At 42.1% G+C, this 25,815-nt stretch overlaps 1 protein-coding gene across 3 annotated transcripts in view; it reads right to left on the bottom strand.

Moving 5' to 3' along the window:
- Nucleotides 1-25,815, bottom strand: part of ERICH5 (glutamate rich 5) — a 30,652-nt gene that overhangs the window by 1,542 nt on the left and 3,295 nt on the right. For 2 of the 3 annotated variants that reach the window (XM_035011593.1, XM_035011592.1), the window contains 3 exons: nucleotides 23,631-23,795; nucleotides 2,127-2,197; nucleotides 1,289-2,039 (listed from right to left, as the gene is read on the bottom strand). In XM_035011593.1, the coding sequence (XP_034867484.1) occupies nucleotides 1,289-1,904 (616 nt within the window). In that variant the 5' untranslated portion in view covers nucleotides 1,905-2,039; nucleotides 2,127-2,197; nucleotides 23,631-23,795. Of the gene's footprint in view, nucleotides 1-1,288; nucleotides 2,040-2,126; nucleotides 2,198-20,643; nucleotides 20,702-23,630; nucleotides 23,796-25,815 lie in introns of those variants that run through there. The other variant, XM_035011594.1, reaches the window with a different exon arrangement.

Below are 25,815 nucleotides of genomic sequence, written 5' to 3'. Positions count from 1 at the left end.
AGGTGGTCTAGGCATGCCCAGAAACCTATTTTGTTGGGCCATGATGGTGTTTAAAGAAAACAACCATTAAACATTTAAAGACTGCAAACATTTAAAAATCTGAAAAAATAAATAAATAAAAGTTTGGACGTTGTAGACACAAATCTGTCTCCCTAAGAAGTCAGTATGGGCAACATTGGCCCCCATGTTCATGGACGGAGCCAAGAAGCAGCTGCCTCTTTTGATAGGATGGTGTACCTGTTCACTACAGTCCCCAGGACTCCCCAAGACATAACATGTGCCCTTCACTTGACTCACTATCATTATTCTAGGCCCTAACGACTTGAGTTTGCCAACCTAGTGCAACAAATACATGCTTTTACTTGCTCCTCCCTTGTTATTCCTGGAGCACTTTTATACACCTTCATTAAAACACTTACCTCAATAGATTGTGGTAATTTGTTTAAATTCTGGCTTCTTCCCACCAGACTGTGAGCCCCTGGAGAACAGGGCCTATCTCTTATTCCTACACCCCCTCCCCCGCCGCCCCCCGCACTTGGCGTATGATTGGCATTCAAAAACTGCTGTGGTCATAAATGAATTAAACAGATGGATGAATGCTTGACTTAATTTACTATAGTATGAAGCTAAAATTTACCAAAATGTAAATCATGCCCCAGAAGAAATGTTATTTTTTTAAATTATAACTCCAATAAAGAACAGTATAGATACCATTTTTTATGCTGGTAAAGTACATTTTAAAAACACATAGGCCAAAAAGTAATACATTGTCTCTAAGTCTTCTTATAGAGACAAGAAGCCAGTGGGAGGACAGAAGCAGACCGACAGTAATTTTTTTCCTAGGATACATTGGCGAAGATGAAAATTGCCCTGTAAGATCCCTTAGCTGGGTATTCTTTCATTAGAAGGTGAGTTCCTCCATTAGCCACCTATTCATCTCTACTTTGGATCCTCATACCATACATGGGGCCTGATGAAAAGTGAACTTGGAAAAATTCAGAACTTTTAACACGTTGCCTTCAACAACCAATTGTATTCAACAATGACAACTCCAGGTTAAAAATTTTGGACACAGACTATGCTTTAGAAAATTTTTGCTGGATTGCTTCTCAGCCATTTGGCTAAGATCAAGTGTAGAAAATTTCTTCTGGAAAGCCAAGCCAAAAGCCTGTTTTCCAGGTATGGAAGCCTTTTTGGTTTGGGTCAAATGAAGTCCAACCACCTGAAATAGAGATCCCCAGGGATGATTTCTTATGCAGCACATCTAAACAACCAGCATAACTTTTACCTTCAATGTGTTGGTCCTCTTCATTAGTGTGATTTTTCCTGACCATTTCGGTATTTGCTCCTATTTCTAGAATTCCTGCTGGATGCTCCATGCTTCCAACTATTATTCCTTCAGGTTGAATCTGCTCCATGCTTCCGGGACCTTCAGGAGTTTTATGGAGCAAATAATTGTTTACAGCTGTTCCCACAAACTGACTTCCTTCCAATACTTCCAGTGTTTCATTCTCTTTGGGAATGGTTTCGAGAGGTTGGGACTCCTCATCTTCTCCCATTGTTTCTTGAAGTTGCCACTCTTCAGCTGTTTCCACAAACTGACTTCCTTCCAATACTTCTGGAGATTCATTCTCCTTGGGAACTGTTTCTGGGAGTTGGGTCTGTTCACCCTTTCCCATGGCTTCTTGAGGTTGTGGCTTTCTAGCTGCTTCCAGAGGAGGGATTTTCTCAGCTGTTCCTAGAGGTTTCATCTCTCTGGCAGTTTGTGGATTCTCACTACCGTCCACTGCTCCCGGAGAGTCCCTCTCTCCTGTGGTCCTCAAAGGCTGGTACTTGGTGTCTGTTTCTACAGATTCAGTCTCAGCATTTCCTTTTAAATGCTGAGCCTCTGTCATTGCTCCCATGTCTTTCTTCTTTTCTCCTGTACCTGGAGTATCATCTTCACCACCTGGCTGAGGCGGCCCAGACACCTCAGGTCTGTCTATAGGCTGAGTCTCCTCTGTGGATCCTGGTGGATCTGCAGCATCGTTTGCTGGGGGCTGTTCATGGAGGGATTTAACACCATTAGCTGTAGACACTGCTGAAATCTTGAGCTTCTCGAGGGGGGAAGGACTTTCCTTTTGTACCTTGCCATAAAGAGTAGATCCTTTTCCTAGTGTACGTGGTTTGGGTTGGGCAAAGCAGGACTCACTTTCTTCTATGGTTGAAAAAAGTACATATTTAAAGTTACTTGTTGATCATTCATTTGAAAAAGAGAAAGAAAAAAAATCAAATTATTGGTTAGTTTCTAGCCTGAGAAAGAATATCACCATCAAGAAATAGATTTAGGCACGCCTGGGTGGCTCAGTCGGTTAAGCATCCAACTCTTGGGTTCGGCTCATATTATGGTCTTGGATTGTGGGATAGAACCCCATGTCAGGCTCCGTGCTCAGTGTGGAGTCTGCTTGACATTCTCTGTCTCACCCTCTCCCTCTGTCCCCCCATAAATAAATAAATAAATAAATAAATAAATAAATAAATAAATAAAATCTTCTAAAAAAAAAAAGTAGATTTAACATTCAAGAAAGCCCTGTGTACAATTGAGTAAAGAAAGGCCGTACCATGACCCTAAGATGCCCTAAGTCATACTTCTGTAGTGTCTTCAGCTCAAACACCTTATCTTAAGCGTTAAGGTCCTCCCCAAACCACAGTATTTTCTTGTTTGCTCCTCAGACACCTTCTCACAGTTCCTGCCCCATTTTCTAAGTAAGCACATTGCACTTTGGTTTCTCCTATTATTTCCCCTTCTTGCCCTTTCTCCTCCTTAGCCCCGGTGGAAGATTTCAGAAGAAGTGTGGTTTTGGGCTGCTAGAGAGGTCTTACTTTTTCCTGAAGCAGAAATGGCCCTCGGTGAAAGGACAGGGCCCCATGGCAGAGAAGCTCCACTAGGTGAAGACCAACATGTGTGGGAAGGAAAGTACAGGGAGAGCTTAGCCTGGGTTTCATTTCACTGGGGCGGGGGGCGGGAGGGCAGGGGGCAGAAATCAAGAAAGAGTTGGGAACCATGCATTTTAATTCTGACTCTTCCTCCAGCTGTGTGACCTTGAAGACTTAGCTCCTAAGTATCTCGTCTGTAAAACGACAGTGCCGCTCTCTCTGCTACCTGTCTCCGAGCTGCACGAGGCATCACATTAGACAGTGAACGTGAGAGTGCCCTAGACAGTTTAAGACAAGCCACTGGGCAACATGATTCTACTCTTTAAGCATACATGTCAGGAAAAAGCTTTAGGGCAAAGTATATCATCTCAGTATTCTTTATAATAGGAAGAGCTGGCAAACTAAAGTCTAATAATTTGGGGAAAAGATACATGTTCTGCTGGATAGAATATTCTCGTACCATGAAAAAAGATGATTATGAAGACCATGTGCTAATATAAGAACATAATTATGATAGAAGTTAAAATATCAGCACGCACAGTTGGGTTAATCGAATGAAATGATGCATATAAAATGAGTATTGGCACAAGGTCTGCTGTGCAGCTAAGTGCTCAGTAAGTCAGTCTCCATTTTATGATTACAGCAATGTTGATCACTGGAAGGGAAAGAGGGAGGAAGAGAAAGACAATCACAAACAGAGGGTGAAAATAACTGGAAGAAAATAAACCAACATGTTAAAATGGGCCTCTAGGTGATATACTTCTATCCTTTTGTCCCTGAAGATTGTTTCTCTTTTCGTTTTTTTTTTTTTTAATTCCTTTTCCCTAAGTTACCCCCACCCCAGTTATATATGTGTATATACATCTTGCTTATCAGATGTAAGATGCTCAACTAATACTCGGATCTCCTCACCCATCTCCCCTTCCCTAGGGGCAAGGATCTTAATTCATTTAGCTGTTTTGGAGGGATATTTTTCTTCTGTATCTCTAAGCAAATTGTTACCTCATGCTCTCTTAGTTGGGGCATTTCAGTTCACTCCCGCTATGAAAAATAAAGACTTGGGCTCCTTCTTCTCCCACCTCTGTCACCCTCCACCCTTTCCCTTTACACATTCACATTTCCTTTCAATTCAGCAATTGTATATTAGCAATCATTGAAAATAGGAATTGTGTTGTAATTTGGATAAATCAATATCCAGGTACATATCCCTAGAACGAACGAATATGTCTGCTAGGAGGAACTGAGCCAAACAGTAAGCTATTACTTTGTGTAAATTATTTTTCGTTTCTCCCTGAGTTAATAATTGTCATAGTTCTTCACTTCCTTAGTTTGTGTATTATCATTAATACACTTCCAACTGCTTCTATTTATTTAAAGACTTTATTTATTTATTTGAGAGAGAGTGAGTGAGAGAGAGCATGAGAGGGTTGGGTCAGAGGGAGAAGCAGATTCCCCGCTGAGCAGGGAGCCCAACGTGGGGCTCGATCCCAGGACCCTGGGATCATGACCTGAGCCAAAGGCAGACACTTAACCGACTGAGCCACCTAGGCGCCCCTGTTTCTCTTTTTAATACATTTGTTCACATCAAATCATTTCCCACCCTGCCTCTGGGTATTGGGTTTGAAGCCCTGGGTGGAGAGTAATTCAAGCTGAGGCTTGGAGCGCAGTTTGGGAAGGACTGGGGGAGATTCTGGGCTCTGGCGGTGGGCCCTGGGGGTCATATGTCAGAACAGGGAGGAGGGCTATCTTTTGGCTCTCCCTCAGGCCTCATCATGAATGAAGTTTTCAGATTAGTAGCACTTTAGGCAACTTAACAAATGTGATTTCTCAGGCCTATAAAGAAACTCATTATGACAATTCATTTAGATCACACAAGGGATGTTTTGGTGATGGTCGCCTTAGGGAATTAACAAGGAAATGTGTTAATATACTAATCACAGATGTCTGCCAAATTATATTTGCTGGTAAAATAGTTATTACAGTGATTAGTACTGTCAGCTAAATGAGATGAATGCCTTTCATCCAGCTGTGGCAGCTGTGGGTACATTCCAAAGGCATCACTCTTCTAGAGCAGAAAGCGGTGGGGGATGTGACAACACACCCCAAACAAAGTCACTCAATTTTATATTTTGAAAGACATATTATGCTATCGGACTAAGTCAAGGTTTTTTCTCCAAAACCAAAAGCTTTGTGAAAAGTTATTTATCCACAAAGAGTGTCACAAGTGATCTATCAATTTTTGCCACATAACTAGAACATTCATGACTGTGATCACAGTGTCAGTTTTCATTCTTAGGTACTTTTCCTAATCTTACGGATAAACTTGAAGTAGGCAAATGTCCTCAACATATAATATTCTTATAATACAACCTGAAAATTGTCAACCAAACTGGGAAATATTACAGAAGAATGTCACGGTCTCTAATATTTTCCTAAGGTAGCCCAAAGGAGATAAAACATCTTAAAAATGATCACCAAATATTAACTATAGAGAATAAACTGATGATTACTGGAGGGGATGGGGGGGATGGGTTAAATAGGTGATGGGTATTGAGGAGGGCACTTGTTGGGATGAGCATGAGTGTTGTATGTAAGTGATGAATCACTGAATTCCACACCTTAAACTAATATTGCACTGTATGTTAACTAGCTGGAATTTAATAACTTAGAGGAAAAAGGAAATCAATAAAATGATCACCAAAAATAAAGGAGAGAGAGAGAGAGAGAGAATGTTCTCAGGGTAGTGACATTCATTTTGTATTTATATTGATTAACTGTGTTCTGCTTGAATTTTGAAATGACTGTATTTTGGAGGTCATAGTTCTTAACTAATATCCAAAAGTTCTTTCTCTTATGTGAAAGAAGAGGGTAATCTGTTCTAAAAGAGAGGACAGAGATCATATGACCTTGAAAACAACACCCATAATGTAGTGCATCTGAGTCCCGATTCCTGCACTCACTAGCCTGATGACGGCTCTTTGCGCCTCAGTTTCCCTGTAAAGCGGGAACAGTCTTAGCAGAGTTGCTGTGAGGATTCCATGTGTCATCTTGCTAGTGGAAAGCACTAGCTCAGTGACTGGCACCACCAAGTGGCATTAGACCTACTGAGCACTAGCTCAGTGACTGGCACCACCATCACTGGCATTAGACCTCACTTGATGGCACTAGCAGGAAAGAGATGATGGTGGACAAACAGAAAAATAAAGCAATCATTCATTCCGATACCGGTACCCTTCTCTAAGCTTATTCAGAAATAAAGAGAGATCGGAGTAAATAAATGAAAAGTTTGAAAACAAATGGTAGTTTCAAACCACTGAAGTCTTCAGTCACCACAAACACTTCCCTTCAGGCACTAGATTTCTATCCTTCAGAAGATTTTTATCCCCAGCTGCTGAGGCAACTACAATTTCTGGATTTGTTTAACCCCCCTCCTCTTCAGCTGGACCAGTGCATTCCAGACTGTTCTGACATTGGATGTGAATCCTGATTCCACCATTTATTCGATGGTGCGATCTGGACAAGTCCTAACCCCTCTAGACCTCAGTTTCCTTATCTGCAAAATGGGGATATGACAGTTGCCTTTCAGGCCTCTTCAGAGAACTGACTGAGGTGATAATGTGCGTAGGTCCCCAACACGGTGTGTGACGTGCGCAGGTGCTCGGTACCTGCTCGGTAAGCTGGGGGCAGCAACAGCCCTGCGGGAGCAGATTTCCCACTACACAGGGTGTCCTGTCGAGGGCCGAGGGAGGACTGAACTCCAGCCTTTGTGCACCTGCAAGGCTGCGTGTGTCAGGGCTGGGGAGGGCACCTTTCTCCAATTTCACCAAGGTCCTTTATGGCCTCCTGGTGGCCCTGCCAATAAATTATAGCTAACTTAGCAACAGAAAAAATGAACTGCAACATTAAGGAGCTTGGATAAACAGTCCCCTAAACACTAGAAAGTTGTCAACGTTGACCTACAAAATAATTTTGTTACCACGGTAAGTTTTAAAACATGATTATTGATCAATAATGGGATAGTACTCACAATATCAGGCATGACCTGACGGGCATTAATGAAGCCCACTGAGCTTTTATATAAATAAATATCTTTCATTCTGTTTGTTGGCTTTGACTTCACTTATTCACCGATTTCAAGTCTTCAAGTGCCTACTAGATGCCGCTTCTGAGCTGAGCAGAGCTCACAGCAGTTGAGCAGGAAGATCTGGTCCCTGGTATCCTCCAGTTTACTGTCTGCAGGGAGATTCAAATACTAGCTACTTCCCTCATTAAGTACAACGTGGTACCTATGCCTTCCCTCTCACCCAACAATCTCAACTTGCTCTGCCCACGTGGTTTTGTGAATCCCAGACATTCCTCCTTGAGGCAGAAGAAGGTATTACATCATTTCTTCTAGCACGCTAACTTGAAAAGCAGTGAGATCTTCTGTCCACACACAGGAGACATTCTATGCCTAATCTGTATTATTATGTAATAAATATTGTGGAGGGATGCATTGTTTCCACATCCAAAGTTGTTTAAAGATGTGTCTGTTTTCTGAACCCTACATTTTATCAAATCATACACTGCTCTGGGCCTAATCCTTTGGTGCTCATTATCTCTCTTGGTTCTGTTGTAAGCTGATCCATGCACAAATTTATTTTGACAGCTGAACTAACAGAATCCTTGTTGTAAGCACCGTTGTGATAGGCACACAAAGAAATGAAATACTAGGCAACATTACAGAAGGGATTAGAACGAGAGCTAACATACCTGAAATTCACATTATGATGGAAGCTTTTCAACTCAGTTCATCACCCTAATCAGAAATGAAAAGTTTCCTACCCAGCAAGGAGAAAAACTTGAGGTCAGTATTTCCTATCCCATGGCTGCGACATATTAGGCATCCCAAAGACCCCACTGGCCTGTTTGCTGGGTTTTCTAGAGAATCGGTGAGAAAGGGGCACCCTGGTATTCTCCCTTGCTGCCACCATTTCTAGGTTCTTTAGCTTTGGAGCTTTGGGAACCAAGATGCAGCAGGTGTCAGCCCCCAGGGAAGAGTCTACTCATCTTCTCCTTTTCTTATTTTGCTTTGTCCTCAATTTCATCATATCATTTATCCAACAAATATCTGTGGAGCTACCAGTGGTGCTGCTCTAGATGTTTTTGCCCTTTTCTCTCCACCAAAGTGTCTACAAACACTCTCCTCATGTGCTCATCCTCAAGGGTGCGTTCTGTCACTCGGCAGATGTTAACAGGGCATTCATTTTGAAGAGAGGTGAACTTAAGCAAAACCCCATGTAACTGAAGTAGGAAACCATGGCCAAAAAGTCCTAAAGAGGGTAAATAAAAATCGGACAAGCCCTCTTTTTAACAGAACTTTCTGTGTTGACATATCTAAAATTAGTTTTGACCATCTCAGAGTATATTTGATCAAATTTGAAGGTAAACCTAATGTTGAGGTTTAACTATAGAGAAACAAGAACATGACGTTGGAGAGACACTTCTGGAACACTTGACGAGCCCACGTGGAGATGTAGGGCCTGTAGAGGGGAAAGGCTGATATTTAAGAGCTACAGAGCCAAGTAATGACAAATTATCACCTCCTGCAGAAATAATGTTCCAATTTCATTTCCTTTGGGTTTTTTTTTTTTTCGATTCCTAGAAGAGAAACTCTTATTTCAAAGAAGCTGTTGCATAAAACATCACTTTTGAAATTATCAACAGTATTCACCACGAAGAAAAGACAGTTTCATTGACTCATTACTGACACATGGGGATCCAGCATTTGGGCAGATATCTAGTCTGCAAAATCAAGGGCATCTCCATGAACAAGGAAGGAGAGAGAAAGTGAAGATCATGTCTCTGACATGCCCACGTTATGACACTTGACCAACCTCAACAGATCTCACCCACCCTGCTTCTCTAGGAAGAACAACAGTGGCTAATGTTTATTAGGGCATTTTGCCTCATGCTTTTTGTGGATTTTCTCATGCAATCTTCCTAAAAACTCTACAAGGTAGTCCGTTATTATCCCCATTACACAGCGGAGGAAATTCTGGCACAGACAGATCATGAACCTTCAGCTAGGAGCAGTGCACTGCTCGTGAGTGGCAGAACTCAGAGTCAAGCCCAGCGAAGTCTGATTCCACCTGGAAGATTTAGGTGCTTTCACGCACATTGTGGGCCCAGAACCTGCAGCATCAGCAGCACCCAGGAGATATTTTTTTGCTTGTTTATGTATTTGTTGACTCTCAGGTCCCACCCCAGATCCCACTGAACTAAAATCTGTATTTGGACAAGATCCCCATGTGGTTAGGGTGTCCACGGCCGTACTCTGGGGTCACCCAGGCAGGAAGGAGCTAGCTAGGAAAGACAAAAGTGGATGATAAACACACAGAACTGTTGGGTGTGGTGTCCCTCACTCTCCACAGGCACTGCTGCTCATCCTCAGACATTGGGTATGGTCTCCATCCTCAGGCTCGCATGTCATAGTCAGCACTAGAGATGAGGTGAGTATGCTGACTTAGCAATGGATCAAGGGCCCGGGCTGGTCTAAGAGAGCTCCACACTGGAGAGGGAGATTTTTCTCAAGCTTCCTTCATTTCACAGAACTGGCTGGGTTTGCTAAGCCTCCTCCTCAGCGAGGTCCAGAAAAAGAAGTCTTCTGATTTCTCCTCTGAACTTAAGGTTAATACGTGTTCTACCTTGCGCTCTAAGAGCTGCGAGAAAGTGGCCACACCAATGTGAGCTGGCTGTTCTCCTAGCTGAGCCATGGTGCCTATGCTTGACTCAGTAAGGGTGCAGGGTATGAAGGCCCATGGCCAGGGGCAGGTGCCTGTGCTTGAGAAGGGGAGTATTCCTATGAGCAGTTAGCAAATTTGGGACTGGGATCGAATACTTAAATTTTACAACAGAGCAGTCATATTCACAAGGGATATGTGGGTGGTCAGTGCCCCCCTGAGCCCCTAGTACCAGAAGAGCAGTGGCAGACTGAGTAGGACCCCAAGGCTTTCAGCTAACCACTGCTACTACTCTTAGGTTAGGGATCCACATTCAATTCAGATGACTTTGCCTCCATTGTGAGGAAACAGTACAGATGGCACTGAGGGAAGTGAGGGATTTTCTTTTCCAGAATGAAAAGCCACTTGTCTTCCCCTGACAGTCCTAAGCACCTGGGAGGCCAGCATGGGGTTCTGGCATAGACATTTGAAAATTGAATTGAATGAGCTTCTTCATAAAGCAGGGCATAAGAAAAAGCTTTGATCTAGGAAGAGGCAGTTTTGACCAAGAATCACGGAAATGATTAAGCTAGATTTCAGTAAGACTAGAGTATAAAACAAAAATCTACACTCACCCTTTTCCAAGCTTCAGAGTCTCCAAACGGAGGATTAGAGAAGTTTACGAGGCGGTAATAAGTCACACTGAGAATGTGTACCCTTGAGATGATGTGGTGTGAAGGGCACTTTACCTCTGTGGTCTTCCTCCCAGAACCCACAACCCCAGGAGCATTGTAAGAAAAACAGCAGACAAATCCCAATTGAGGGATAGTCTACAAAACACCTGACCAGTATTCAAAACTGTCAAGGTCATCTAAAACATGTCTGAGAAACTGTCATAGTCAAGAGTGGCCTAAGGAAACACAATGACTAAATGCATTGTGGAATCCTGGATGGAACTCTGGAACAGAAAAAGGACATTCGAGAAAAACTGAAGAAATGTGAATAAAGCATGGACTTTGGTTAATAATAATGTATCAGGGGGCGCCTGGGTGGCTCACTCTGCTAAGCATCTGACTTTGGCTCAGGTCATTATCTCAGGGTCCTGGGATCGAGCCCAACATCAGGGCTCCCTGCTCAGGGGGAGTCTGCTTGTCCTGCTCCCTCTGCCCCTCCTCCCGCTCGTGCTCTTTCTCTTAAATAAAATCTTAAAAAAAAATAATGTATCAGTATTGGTTCATTAATTGTGACAAGCATACCCTACTCACATAAGATGTTAATAATAAGGGAAAGTGGGTATATGGGGTCTGTGGGAATTCTCTGTACTATTTTCAAAATTTTTCTATAAATCTAAAACTGTCCTAAAATAAAAGTTTTTTTGTTTTTGTTTTTTGTTTTTGTTTTTGTTTGTGTTTTTTTTTGGTTTTTGTTTTTTTTAAGTATAGCAGCAAAAATACAAGAGCACGTAACCTAGCAAAATAAGATCCAATAACTTTAGAAAAACTGTTTCATAAACTTTGGTCATTCACATACCAATTTTATGATTTTTTATTATTTTTGTAACACTTATGCTATTACTAACTTAATATTTTTAACAGTCCCTTTTCTTTTACAAATTTACTAAAAAGAAAAAAGTCAGAAAGCGTTTCTTTTACTAAAAAGAAAAAAAGTCAGAAAAAAAAATCAACAAACTTGGGGATCTAGAACTTGATCTTGAGGAAAAAACCAAAAAAGTTGATCTTGGAAAACCAATAAAGAAAAATTGAGATTTACTAAAAATTGGTGTTAATGATGGATCATTTTTATTGAGGACTTACTAGACAATATTCTAGGCAGGGTCAGCAATTTTTTTTTTTGTAAAGGGACAGACAGCAAATGTTTTCAGCTTTGCGGGCTTAGGGCTGCTCCTCTAAGACTCAACTCTGTCACGGTGAGGAGAAAGCAGTCCTGTGATATGTAAATGACTAGGCATATCTGTGTTCCTGTAAAACTTTATTTACAAAAACAGGTGGTAGGCCAGATCTGGCCTGCAGGCAAGTTTAGTTTGCCAATCCGTATACTAGGCAAACACGTAGGCTACCTTCTAGGTGCCTTATATGTATTAACTGATTTTATTCCTCAGAACAAGTCTATGAAATAGGCACTACTGTTAATCCTGTTTTACAGATGAAGTCACTGGGGCACAAGGAGATTGAGTGGCTCACAGTCACACCACTAGTAAGTAATCACGAACCAGGATTTGAAGCCAGATGCATATTCTTCATCAGCAACCTATACTGCCTCCCAGTATGTTGAAATTTACACACACACACACATACACACACGCACACACTAGTTCAAAATATATGGGTAATCGGAGCCTCTCATAACCATCTAGCCTATAGAGGCTACTACTCTGGTGCAAACAAAGGAAAAGAAACTATGTGGTTCCTCTCAGTCTTAGGAAAAATGGCAACAGTAAGAATAAGGCCCTCCCAATGAATCAACTAAAGAAAAAAAGAGTTCCTTATCATTATCAACGACAGCAAGAATGGTTTGGGGAGGACATTTCAACAGAGGTCCTTGCTGGGGAGCCTGAAGGCAGATGTCCTCTCCAGTAAGAAGAACCACGGCCAGTGAAAATGACAGAGCAGTTGGAATGCACATCCCAGTGCTTCCTGATCTCTTTAATGTCATGCATGGCTCATATAGAATAGGATGTTTGTGCGGCACACCGGGGTAGAAGGAGGAAGCTGCACCTGGAGGGCTCACGCTGTCCAGACCCTGCCCAGCTGCCCTAAAGGCTGGGAGAAATGCTGGCACGCTAAAACCCATCCTCACAGGCTGGGACATTCTGATACAGACAACATAGGAACAGATAGATATGTTTCTGTCACCATAAATAGGCTAGAGGAGCATTAGCTGGGCAAGGCTGAGAAGATAATAAGGACAGATCAATCAGGGCAGTCTGCAAAGTGTGGAATGTTTTCATCCTGCAGCGACCCTTTAGGAGGATGTTTTAAAGGCAAGCCTCTGAATAAGGCAGGAAGGTCCTTTTCACTGAATGTAAGGACAAATATATTATGGGCTTGAGGAAGTATTGTCCCCAAATGGGAAAATGCTGGGAAGAAGGCAGACAATTAATTGATAGACAAAACAAACAAACAAACAAAAACAAACAAAAACTTGGTTTGATGGTGCATTCAAAGAAGTAGATCCCAAGAACCTTTCTTTTAATGGAGAGGAGGCAGGTCAATCACTGAAAGAGAGGGGCCTGGGAAGCACGGGGGGTGGGTGCTGGAGGAGAGGCATCTGGAACAGCTGCAAAGAAGCCAGGAAAGGCTAGGATCTCAGGTCACACAGAAGGCTTGGTGAGCAGCCTCTTGATCATGAGTCATTTCAATCTTTGGCTTACGAGGTCAAGTTCATTTTATATCTATCTTAGATGATGTTAATTGGTGCTATTTTGATGCCCACTTTGAACTCTACTGTCATGGCTATAGAGTACATTGTTTGTAAATGAAATGTGACTTTTGGTGACCCTAAAGTAGATAGAGAGGGCAGGGATGTCATTTTGCTGTCTATAGATGTTTCTCGATCTTCTTGCATCTTGACTTTCCTATTTAATGTACATTTGGACACTTCACTTATCTAATCTAGCCTAATATGATGTGCTCATCTTAAAGCAAGTGTTCAGGGCCATACATACTGGAATGTCAAGAAGTGTTCAGTATGAATAAAGAACATGGTATCGGGTCTTGAGGTCTTTTGTCTTATTAGAGAAGCCAGGCTAGAGGAGCAGCCAAAGAGACTGCTGAGTATGTAGTCTGAGAAAAGAGGTCATCCTTCCTAGTGTGGGACTCTAGCCACCCAGTCACTGCAGCCCAGCCCAGTTATCCTGGGGACCCACAGCCCCTTGGGCCCTTCCATGGGGAAGAAAGTGATGTCAGCTGAACTTGCCCCTACGACACAGGCTGCCCTTTCTTTTCCTTGCCTATTTCCAATGACCACCCCTTGTTTCTGAGCATACTAGCATCACCGGGCCTATTTTGTCCACCTTCATAAAGCAATTCCCACAGATGTTTAGCTATTAAAAACAATGTGGGGCACCTGGGTGGCTCAGTCGGTTGAGCGTCCGGCCCTTGATTTTGGCTCAGATCATGATCTCCAGGTCCTGAGATCAAGCCCAGCATGGGGCTCCGTGCTCAGCAGGGAGTCTGCTTGAGGATTTCTCTCCTCTGCCCCTCCCCCTGCTCATGCTCTCACTTGCTCTCCTTCTCTCTCAAGTAAATAAATCTTTTTTTAAAATGTGGGGTTTTGTTTTTTTTTTTTCAGTCTTCATCCTTAAAGGGCAAACCTCTGATACCCTTGAATATATACAAAAGAATGAACTCTAGAGCCAGATGGCAACTCCCAAGGAGGGGATCAAGGAACGTGAACAACAGCAACATCCCTGGGAATGTAAAGAAGCTTCTGAGGACATTTTGATACTTTCCAGACATTAACGCTCACTTGGAGAACTATATTCTGGTATTTTGCTTAAAAACAAAAAATTACCTAGAACTATATACCCTTAAACACACCAGGTGTTAAAGCCTGGCCAAGTTTGACATTCTTTATCAGTTTTGGTGAGCCTTGCAGTAACCCCCCACAAGTGTTAGGTTTTTATTTTAAACCCAGTGTTGTAAAACATTAACACAGAAGTGAAACTGTGCGCAGTAGCTGGGACATGTGGCAAACTTACAGGCGCATGATTTAAAAGAACACAGTGAAGCTTTGTTTGGCTGTGTTGACATTTTCCTGCCTGATTAGGAGACCCTCTTCACAACCTACTCTCTTCCCAAGCCCACCTCAGCCAGTGTTGCCTTCCAAGTTTGTTATTCCCTGGGTCCTGATTCCTACTCTCCCTTGGCTTTTCTAAGTAGTACCCTCATCTCCTTGAATCCCCATCTCTGTCAATCCAGCCATCCACCCATGCACCCACTGAATAGATATGGATTGTGTTCTTCCTACAGGTTAGGCCACACAACGAGTTATGGCAGAAGTGTGGCTGGACACCAGATGCAACTGGACTGTGAGAAGAGCAGGGGCTTCTGAGTCACATGTACTAGGCTGCAGCCCCATCACTTGCTAGCTCTGAGATCTCAGGCAAGTTATTTCTCCTCGCTGAGCTGCAGTTTCCTAGCTGTATTTGCTGATACTGATGGTTACTGGAGGGGATGTGGGGGGGATGGGTTAAACAGGTGATGGGTATTGAGGAGGGCACTTGTTGGGATGAGCACTGAGTGTTTATGTAAGTGATGAAAGTACCTGGAACCAAGTGGGAGCTCCTACCTGTCTCCTGCCTTCTCCTCCAAGCCCATGTTTTGATGTGGCTGCACTAATCTCAAAAATCCTTCAATTTCATAAAAAAAACTTACCGTATTGTTGATGAGAGAATAAATTCGTACAAGTCTTAAGGAAGGCATTTAGGCAGCTATCCATCAAAATCATAAATGCACAGACCCTTTGGCCTAGTAATGCCACTTCTGGGAAATGGTTCTACAGTTACGCTAGCACACATTTGAAATGATGTACATATAAAGGAATTTGATGCAGCCCTGTTTGCAACAGGAAAAGAAAGATTGGAAACAAACCAAATGTCCATCAATAGGGGACTGGTTAAACAAATCACACAATGGATTATTAAGCAAGGGTAAAAAAGGAGAAAGACATTCTCTATATATCAATATAGAAAGATCTCCATCTTGTTAGGTGAAAAAAAACAAGGTGAAAAATAGGGACACCTGGGTGGCTCAGTCGGTTAAGTGTCTGTCTTCGGCTCAGGTCATGATCCCACGGTCCTGGAATTGAGCTCCTTGCTCACAGGGGAGCCTGCTTCTCCCTCTGCCTGCCACTCCCCCTGCTTCTGCTCTTTCTCGCTTGCTCTCTCGCTCTCTGACAAATAAATAAATAAAATCTTTAAAAAATTACATTGTACAATGAAGATGGGAGAGGGAAAGATATTTGCAATGTATAAACACATTTCGGAAGAATATACCAAAAACCCCTACCTAATAAAAGTATTTACCCATGGGTATGACTGGAACTAAGCAGATGGTGGGAATAGGGCAGGAGGTATACTTTTCACAGCATGCATTTTTCAAATGTTTTCAAATTTTTGAACCACGTATGCATTTCATATATTCCATTTTAATTAGCTGTATGTAATACCACCCTACCACAAAGACTTGCCAAGCTCTGTGTGCCAGGCTCTAGAGGGGACACATACAAGACTTGGTCCAGACTTCGAGCATTTTAAAGGAAGAAATCCTATTTATATATATAATATCTGCATGCAAGCCTATTAAAATGAATTTTAATGTTGATGATGTTTATTCTTCAATTACAAAGAAAAAATGTTGTCTACTTAGGACTGAAATGTCACTGTGTGAAAATACAGGCTGAAGGCTGAAGGTATCTCCACAGTACAAAGAACAATTCACATAAGAGCGTGAAATTCAAGCCTCATCCTATTGCCTAGGTAACATGGACTCCAAGCAGCTAGTGGAGAGTTGAGGGTAGAATAAACAAATGATTATAGCTATCAGTGGAAATGTACCTATTAACCTAGCAATGAATTTGTCAATAATTACCATCTATTTACTTCGTCCATGCTGGTGCTTAAGCTGTAAGACCTCAGGAAGAAGTCTGCCAGAAACAGATGGCATTTATATTAGGAAAGAGCAGAGCAAGAATCATACATGTACACAGAAGGCTGGTGGCACAGGAAGGAAGGTTCAGGTACAAAGACCTACAGACCCATGGGTCCTAGTTAAAGTCCATAAAATCAACAAAACCTTTGTGTTCAAATTCCACCAGATCCTCGGGGTGCTGAGGAGAACAGAAATTTTGAACAGAAGATGGTCCCAATATTTAGAACTTGATTCCACAAATACAAGAAGGTCCACTCAATCTGTCTAATTGTCCTTTTGGAAAGAAAAGCCTCTTTCCTCTCACATTTTAGGGCATTCAGTAAAAATCTATGTGTGACTACCATGTAGCAGGCCCTGTTCTACACTTTGATAGCCTTGGATAGTTATTTGACTATCCACCTGTGTCCTGGTCCCCCACGCCTCTTTCCCAAGTCAGTCGTCAGAGGTGAGGGAAAGAAGCTCAGTGGGATTTGGTGTCTGATGGGTCAGAGCAAACATAGCCACGTGATCAGTAGAATGGATTTTCCTATTCAGCCTAACAGCTACCAAACCAAATAGCTGCTATCTGATTTAAATTGAAGCCCAGAAAATAAGTACCTTCGTGTTTTAATGGTACAGGATTTTAGAGCTATAAGAGATCTCAGAGGTAATCTAGCCCAGCCCATTATTTAATGATTATTTTGCTTGTAAGCTAATATTGCATCATGCATAACAGTTCTTAAGCCAGTTACAGAAAATTCAGGTAGGCAGAACTGTCAATGCAAATCCAGTCTACAGGCTAGTTCACGTATTTTAGCATCAACCCATGCAGTTTTAAGGTTGATATTGTGAATTTAAAAAATGTCTGGTATGATATGAAGATTATCTGTATCTCTATGGGTGGGCACTGGAAGTTTCTCTATATCTATGTACTCTGCTTAAAATATCTCTAGGGTTAAATAAATATCTTCTAAATATCCCTAGTTTATATTTGGAAGTAAATATAGAGTTCATATTTTACTGACTCATTTAGGGATAAATACTTACTAAAATATGTATACTATATATTAATATATAACAAATTTATATATTACATAAGTCACAACTGTATCATATTTATTACTATAGATCTTATTTAGGATTATGATAAAACTATTATAATTATATTATTAAACTTATTGAATTATAATACTATATTATACTCTATTAGATTTCTTTTGTTGTTTGCATAGTGGATGACCACATCTCTAATAGGGATCCAGAGTAATCTGAGGCAAAAACAGATTTAAATCTAGTTATCACAAGATGGTTTAAGGAGAAACAGGTCCAGCTCTGGAATCAGAGTACCTGAATTCAAAGCCTAGCTCTGACTCTGAAGAGTAAATAATTTGCCCAAGGTCACAGGGCTCCTTATCTGCAAAATGGAGAGACTTGTAGTACTTAGTCATAGGATTGTCATAAAGATTAAATGAAGTATTGTTAGGCACCAGCGTACAGTAAGTAAAGGCACGTACAGGATATTTAATAAACTTGGATTTTTTTTTAATGTAAAAGCTCATACACACAGACTTGGGATTGTATACAGGATTTAAAGAAGTTCTGAGCTGCAGAAACAGGAATGAATTATTTATTGAGCCTCCAAGATCATGGAGTTGAAATGCTGATGAACATACAATAGTATCCAATTACAAGAGAGTATTGTGATTGGGGATCAGAAGCAAAATACACCTGTTGACTGATTTGATATGTGCATTGAGCAATTTATGCAGCGTATTAATTTTCTACACTCTAAACCTGGTTGTCAGGCATTTTAACATTTCTTTCAGAACAACATCCGGGAAAACTTAGAACAATGAGGAAAGCAAGAATAAAAAATGAAAGGGTGTGACTTATGTTGATGGTTATTAATACTGGTGACAAATTGTTTTTAAAACAAGGTTATTCATTATTTTTTGAAAGGATTAAAAACCTAGTCCACCTATTAGGTACTTTTGTCCTTCCCTAAGAGTAACATTCCCCAGAGTCATGTTTTTATCAGTTAAAAAAATTCTATAATGAGGGGTATCTGGGTGGTTCAGTTGGTTGAACTCCTACCTCTTGATTTCAGCTCAAGTCATGATCTCAGGGTCCTGGGATCAAGCCCTGCCTCCACGCTCAGCATGGAGTCTGCTTATCCCTCTCTCTCTCTGCGCCTTCACCCGCTCTGACGCACACGCTCACCCGCGCTCTCTCTCCCTCCAATAAATAAATAAAATCTTCAAAAAATAAAAAAACTATGATGATTTAGTGCTCTGCTTTTTAAAAAAAAGATTTATGGATTTTTAAAAGATTTATTTATTTATTTTTAGAGCGAGAGAGAATGAGTAAGCGAGAGGAGAGGCAGAGGGAGAGGGAGAGAGAATCCTGAAGCAGACTCCCCACTGAGTGCAGAGGCCCACACTGGTGATCCCAGGACCCTGCGATCATGACCTGAGCAGAAATCAAGAGTCTGTGGCTTAACTAACTGAGCCACCGAGGCACCCCCATTTATTTATTTATTTGAGCGAGAGAGAGAAAGAGAGGGCACAAGACAGCGCACGCATGGGGGCAGGAGCAGAGGGTGAGCCTCTTCAAGCACACTCCTGCTGAGTGTGGAGCCTGAGGCCGGGCTCAAGATGGGGCTCCATCTCACAACCCATGAGATCACGACTGTGAGATCATGACCTGAGCCAAAACCAAAAGCCAGAGGCTTCACCCACTGAGCCATCCAAGTGCCCCTAGTGCTCTGCTTCTTAAATCAGTATGCAAATCCTAGGATATCTGGGGTCACAGAAGGGGATAAGAGAAACCAAAATATGGTGTATCTTCCTGAAGCATCAACTTTCCTCAGCTTTTCATATTGAAACCAACAAGAATTTATCATGGAACAGAATGCAAAATCTACCTGATTTCATAAAATGAAACATCAAAGAAATTGCTCCTTGTACTAGCCTCTTTAAAAATTTTTTAAATTTATTATTATTATTATTATTTTGCACTGGCTTCTTGAGAGCATGTTTGGGGTACAGAGGCTTTTGTTTCTTTAGGAGAAAGGTTAGCAAATATTGCACATTAGGAATGGATTTTTCCATCACTTCACATTGTTTTCAGTGACAAAGGGTTTGGAATCACTTTTATATATGGTTTTAATGACTTTGCCTATTTCCAAACTTTTTACTTCTTTCTGTTACCTACTGAAATTAGAAATAAATTTATCATACACCACGAAAATGACTGCAACACAACATACCTCTGACTAGGACACAGTGTGTGAACTTTGAAACAGCTTTCACGATAACCCTGTGCTCTCTACTACAAAACCAGAGAGGAAGACATTTCTGTTATTGGAATAACACAGGTACTAAAAGAAGACCTCTGAAAAGGAATTAACTGCAAAATAAAATTTCCCCTAGAGTTAGTCTTGAATATGATGCAAACTAACTTGAAGAAACTTGCTTAACCTTTGAAACTTGGTCTAAAATGTTAGCCATTCGAAATCTAAGAAGTGCACATAAAACCCAGTCATTCTCCAGTTCATTAATCTGCTCTTTTTCACAGCACTTCTTACTGTCAGAAACTTACCTTAATCATTTAAAGTGTTTATTACCTATCTCTTCGATCCCTAACCCCCAAAAGTAGGGTCAATTGTATCTCCAGCATCTAGCCATGCACCTGGCTATCACATAATAGACGTTCAAAATATACTTGTTATGACCAGTTTTTATCGCACGTATATTTGTCAAGAAAAACCGAAGCCAAGGATAGGGGAAAGTGTATCTGACCTCTTCAAAGTGCAGGAACCTACTTGATGGAATGAATGTCCACCTGTACTCTGCGCATCCATTACCATCTCTGATGCTGAAATGCGGAAGAGAGGGCAAGCTCTCGATAGAAAAACAGGTACCACGTCTCTCCTTACGACCAGAAACCAATGGTTCCCAGGGAATTTGCAGCTTTATATAATCTGAAAGTTCGTACTTTGAGGAGATGAAAGAGCACCTCTTGTAAGGGCAGGAAAATACTTATCTGTTTAAGGGAACCCGCGCCCAACCGCGGTAGGGATTTAACCCCACCTCCCCGATCGCCCGGCGAGTAGGGTAACCCGGTCCCGGCCCTTGGCCTCCCGCGTCGGACAGCGTGTGCGGCGGGACGCACCGGGACCTCCGCACCGCGGCTGCAGCCGCGCTCCGGGTTTCCGGAGGGAGTCGCGCTGCGCTCAGGGTGCACTCCCGTCCTCAGCGAGCAGCCCGCCCCCTGCCGGGCGGGGCGGACACAAGTCGCACCTTTCGGACCCTCGGGGAGCAAGCCGACCCGAATCCAGAGGCCCGGGCGGGGTTGGGGCCGGGTCCCCTGCTCACCGCTGCGGAGCTTGCTGCTGTCGCCGGCCTTGTTGAGGGCGCTGCTGGAGCAGCCCATCGCGGGCAGAAAGGCGGTCTTGCGGACCAGCGCAGCCACCTGTCCCAACCCGGCGCGGGCGTCGGCCCGGAGCTCCGATCCCGCGCAAACCGCCCCGGCGCCGCCGCCGCCGCCGCTCCTCCAACTCTGCCGGCCCGGCTCCCGCGGGTGCGGAGCGCAAGCGCACAGCCGAGCTCCGCGGAGGCGGTGCGCACCTGGGGAAGGAAGGCTGCAGTGCAGAGGTGGAAGGGGCCGGGAGGGTAAGAGAGGGACCTCGCCAGAGCGAGGAAGCAGGAGAGGACAGGGACAGGGAGCCAGGTGGGCAGAAGGTGGGGAGTGCAGTCAAGGAGGAGAGGGAAAAGGCTTCAGTAGTAGGGATAGGGACGCTATCCCGGAGAGGGCGAAGGGCTGGGAGGGCTCATCCGAATCATCACTAAATAGCTGGGGAGGGGAGGAGGCGATTGTGGCCAGTGGCTATTGATTGGTAGACTAGCTTTGGATGGCAGTCTTATTCTTACATAACGTCAGTACTGTTACCATGAGGAAGTTTGCTGTTGATATACTATTTAATCCACCTCGTATTCAAGTTTGGTCAATTCTCCAATCCAGGACCACACATTACATTTAATTGTGCCTCTCTTTAGTTTGCTTTAATCTGAAGTAGATCCCCAAGTCTTTGTCTTTCATGACCTTGACCTTTTTTTAAGAGAATAGCCCATTTATTTTGTAGAATATTTCTCAATGTGGGTTTGTCTGGTTTTTCCTTATGATTGTTTTCAGGCAATGCAGTTTTGGCTGGAATACAAGATGTTATGTTGTCTGTGAATTCCCATCAAGAGCATATGATTTCAGTTTCTCTATTATTGGTGATGTTAACTTTGATCAGTTAGTTAAGGTAGTGTCTGCCAAGTTTGCCACCAAAAAGTTACTATTTTACTCCTTGAATTTATGGTGAGAGACTTTGAGACTAACATCCTATATCTCATCAAACTTTTATCTGCTGTTAGCCTACATTAATATTCTTGCTGGGATCAATTATTGCTATGATGGTTATCAAATAGTGGTTTTCTAATTACATTATTCCTTCTACATTTATTAGTTGGCATTCTACAGTAAGGGAGCACTTTCCCTTTTCCTCCATTTATTATTCATTTATTTACAGCAGTAAATACTCATGAATTCTTACATTATTCAATGGGTCATGTTACTATTTGTGTTAGTTTTTTAGAGCTGCGATAACAAAGTACCACAGATGGGTTGACTTAAACAACAAAAACTTATTTCCTCATAGTTCTGAGACTAGAAGTCAGAGAACAAGATGTCAGTAGGGTTGGTTTCTTTTGAAGGCCTTTCCTTGGTTGGGATGGCAGTGTTCACCATATATCTTCACATGGTCTTCCCACAGTATAAGTATCTATGTCCTAATCTCCTCTTCTTACAAGGACACCAGTCATATTGGATTAGGGCCCACTCATTTTACCTTGATTACCTCTTTAAAGGCCCTGTCTCCAAAACAGCCATATTACAAACTATAGCGGTTTAGGACTTCAACATATGAATGAGGGGGGCACAATTCAGATCCTAACACATCATTATTAATTTGGATGCTCAAATTGTCTAAAACTTGACATATTTCCCTCTACGGGTCATGGGGGTACACAGCTATGGTCTTTACGGTGTGTTTAGAGGTCTCCCTCCCTCCCTTCTCTACCTCACTTCTCCTCCCCTTCCTATCCCTTCTCGTCTCTTTTTCCCCTCTTCCTCTCCCTCCTGCAGTGTAGGCCTGACAACGACGGGGCTGCCCAGCAATCAATTCCCAAATCCCTTTGAATGAAGAGGAGACTGGGTATCTTTGAGGAAGTACACTTTATAACATTACAAATACGTACTAGAACTCCCCTCCTAACCTTCTAATCAGGGTTATTGTGCTCCAAGGAAAGAGAAGTACTTTGAAAGTGGCTAACTAAGGATTTGGCTGGATTCCAAGTCCCTGAGCAAAATTACAGGATTAGCGCAAGGAAGTTTAGGGGGAGAGGTACGTGGATGGACCTTTCAGAACAGGCCACAATTTGGGGAATATTTATGTCTTATATAAATGCTATCAAAAGGCCTTCATAGGTTGGGCTGCCGTAACAAAAATGCCATTAACTGGGTGGCTTAAATAACATATTTATTTCTCACAGTTCTGGAGCCTGGGAAGTCTAAGATCAAGGTACTGGCCAATTTGGTTTCTGGTGAGAACTCTTTCTGGCTTGCAGATGGCAGCCTTCTCACTGTGTCCTCACATGGGGTGGGGGTTGGGGGACTTCCTCTTCTTCTTCTTTTTTAAGATATATTTATTTATGTTAGAGACACAGAGGGCAAGAGAGAGCGAGTGGGGGAGGGGCAGGGGGAGAAAATCTTCAAGCAGACTCTGCCGCTGAGTGTGGGGCTCGATGCGGGGCTTGATCCCATGACCTCTGAGAGAGATCATGATCTGAGCTGCAACCAAGAGTCAGATGCTCAACCAACGGAGCCACCCAGGCACCCCTGAGACTTCCTCTTCTTACAAGGCCACAGTCCTAACAGATTAGGGCCTCACCCTTATGACCTCATTTAACCCTAACTACCTCCTCAACCCTACCTCCCCACTGAATCACACTGGGGTAAGGGCTTCAACATATGAGTGCGGGAGGGAGGGGCCACAAGTCAGTCCACAGCAGGCTCCCACTTCAGAAGATGCTCTTTTTTTAAAGTCACATTTAATTTGATTTAGCTAGTGAAAGTTTTTCAAAATTCCATTCTTCCTCAAAAGAGATGCAATAACTGACAGATTAGTTAAATATAAACACTAACTTGAAATTCTCTGAATCCTAATGCTTTCATGCTAAACCAGGGCTTACTGGGCCCTTAGTTAAGTACCCACTTTTCCCCATCAACTATTTTTTAGGAGTTGACTGGGGTATCTTACTTTTCCTTGGAGATAATTTGTCAGCCAAGCCATGGTCTCTTCCATTTTCTTCAGAGGAAGCATTTTATAATCAGGTGAACAATAATAATCCGTTGTCCTGTGGATATTAGTCTTTTACATGAGCCACCTCAGTGCTTGCTCAACGGGCTCAGGAATAGGATGGCTCTAAGAACAGAGAAAGAAGACATACGTGAGCTCAACTGCATGTTCCTCCACTTAACATGGTTTACCTGGCTGAGGGCCCAGTTTGCCGGTAGCACTAAAGAGTGACCAACTACAAGCCTCCGAAATGGTACCTATACCTTAAGGGGCCTATCAGCCACTTCGTGAACGAGTGATAAGACCTCTTTGGAAACAGAAAGAGTGATTGAACCTCTTTGGTATTTTTTATTTTAATAGACATTGGATTAGATTTGATTTTCCTGCATATCAGGATAGTATCTTCAAGACATTACACACCAAGACACTACATTCAGTATTGTATCTTACCAAATAACTCACTTTACTATGAGACAAGTAAAGTAATAGGTGAATTTCTATGTGATCTACTGGTCTTTTCATCTACCTCCACATCCAGAAGAAGCTAAACCTATAGGATGATGGAGGGGCACATTAAACACTCAGTTATGGCACCAGCCAAGAGAAAACATCTTTGAAGGTGAGGGTGCTGCCCTATGGTTTGCAGAGTATGTTTTGAACCAGTGACTAATAAATGGGACTGCTTCTTCCATGACCATATACACAGATCTGTGCTCTCCAGGCTTCTTGTTCATTTGGTGAACTACAACATAATTTTCCTTTTATGCTTAACTGAGCTAGTTTGTTTCTGTTGCTTACAACTTAATTATCTAGACTAATATACAATATTTACCCTACTTCCCCTCTCCCTGATCACTCTCCTTCTTAGCAATTACCTGTCCTGTCTTATTCCTTCAGTCTTATCTTGATAATACCTGGATATAACTGATACTGTCATTTTAAATGCTGATAGTACCTTGATGTGTTATATTTTGAAGGCATAGTCATAAATCTTTTCACCTTCATCATTTTTCTTCAACATACTCATGTTTTGATGTTGTCCCAAATTTGCATTTATTATTTCTCCATTAACTAATCAGTAACATTTTCTGATCAGCATGACATACAATGTTACATTATTAAGTTCCAGTTAAAAGCAAAAAAATTGGTATTTTAGCCTGTGTATCACACCTTTATTAAGGATAAAAGTACATGTACATGGCAGGCTTTTCAAATTATTGAAAATAATATGTAAAATGTCATATTATAGACACTGAGAAACATAGGAATCCCATTTATACTAAAATTTTAAAAACTGACTCTAAGAAATATAAAATAACCCAAAGACAAACATTTATAGACATCACTCTACGTTCCAAGTGTCACTCCTTCACATTAAAATAGTGAATGAAGTACTCTGGGTTCTTTGTATCCAAGAGTATTTAAAAAACATAAGCTCCTTGGATGGAAAAATGGTTTTTAAAAAAAAGGAGAAAGCATTTCTCTGGCCTATTTTTAATCCAGTGCGGTCTGGAGCATTCCCAGTCTGAAAAGAGAGGGGCATAGGAGAAATATTTTGGATTCCTTATTATTGTCCTCTAATGGTTCAGAATTCTTGTATCCGTGTATGTGTGTTTAGTTAGTTGAAAGGTGACCAACATTCATTAGGTTTACAGGATATTTTCACTTAGATTCACCGTCCCTTCCTCTCTTCACCAGATTTCTGAGCATGTATTATGTCCACGGTGACTTAAGAATGTGAAGGTTGAGTTAAACAAATAGACTTCTAAATTACAGTTGACCCTTGAACAACACTGATTTGAACTGGGAGGGTCCACTTATACATGGACTTTTTTTCCGGTACAGTACAGTAATGTACTTTCTCTTATGATTTTCTTAGTAACATTTTCTTTTGTCTTGTTTGCTTTATCACAGAGTATATAATACATAGAATATAAAAAATGTGGGGCGCCTGGGTGGCTCAGTTGGTTAAGCGACTGCCTTCGGCTCAAGTCATGATCCTGGAGTCCCTGGATCGAGTCCCGCATCAGGCTCCCTGCTCAGCAGGGAGCCTGCTTCTCCCTCTGACCCTCCCCCCTCTCATGTGCTCTCTGTCTCTCTCATTCTCTCTGTCTCAAATAAATAAATAAAATCTTAAAAAAAAAAA

The sequence above is a fragment of the Mirounga leonina genome, unplaced genomic scaffold (genome assembly GCF_011800145.1).
Source record: "Mirounga leonina isolate KUSES-001 unplaced genomic scaffold, KU_Mleo_1.0 Mir_165, whole genome shotgun sequence".
NCBI lineage: Eukaryota > Metazoa > Chordata > Mammalia > Carnivora > Phocidae > Mirounga > Mirounga leonina.
This window is presented reverse-complemented; position numbering and strand designations above follow the sequence as displayed.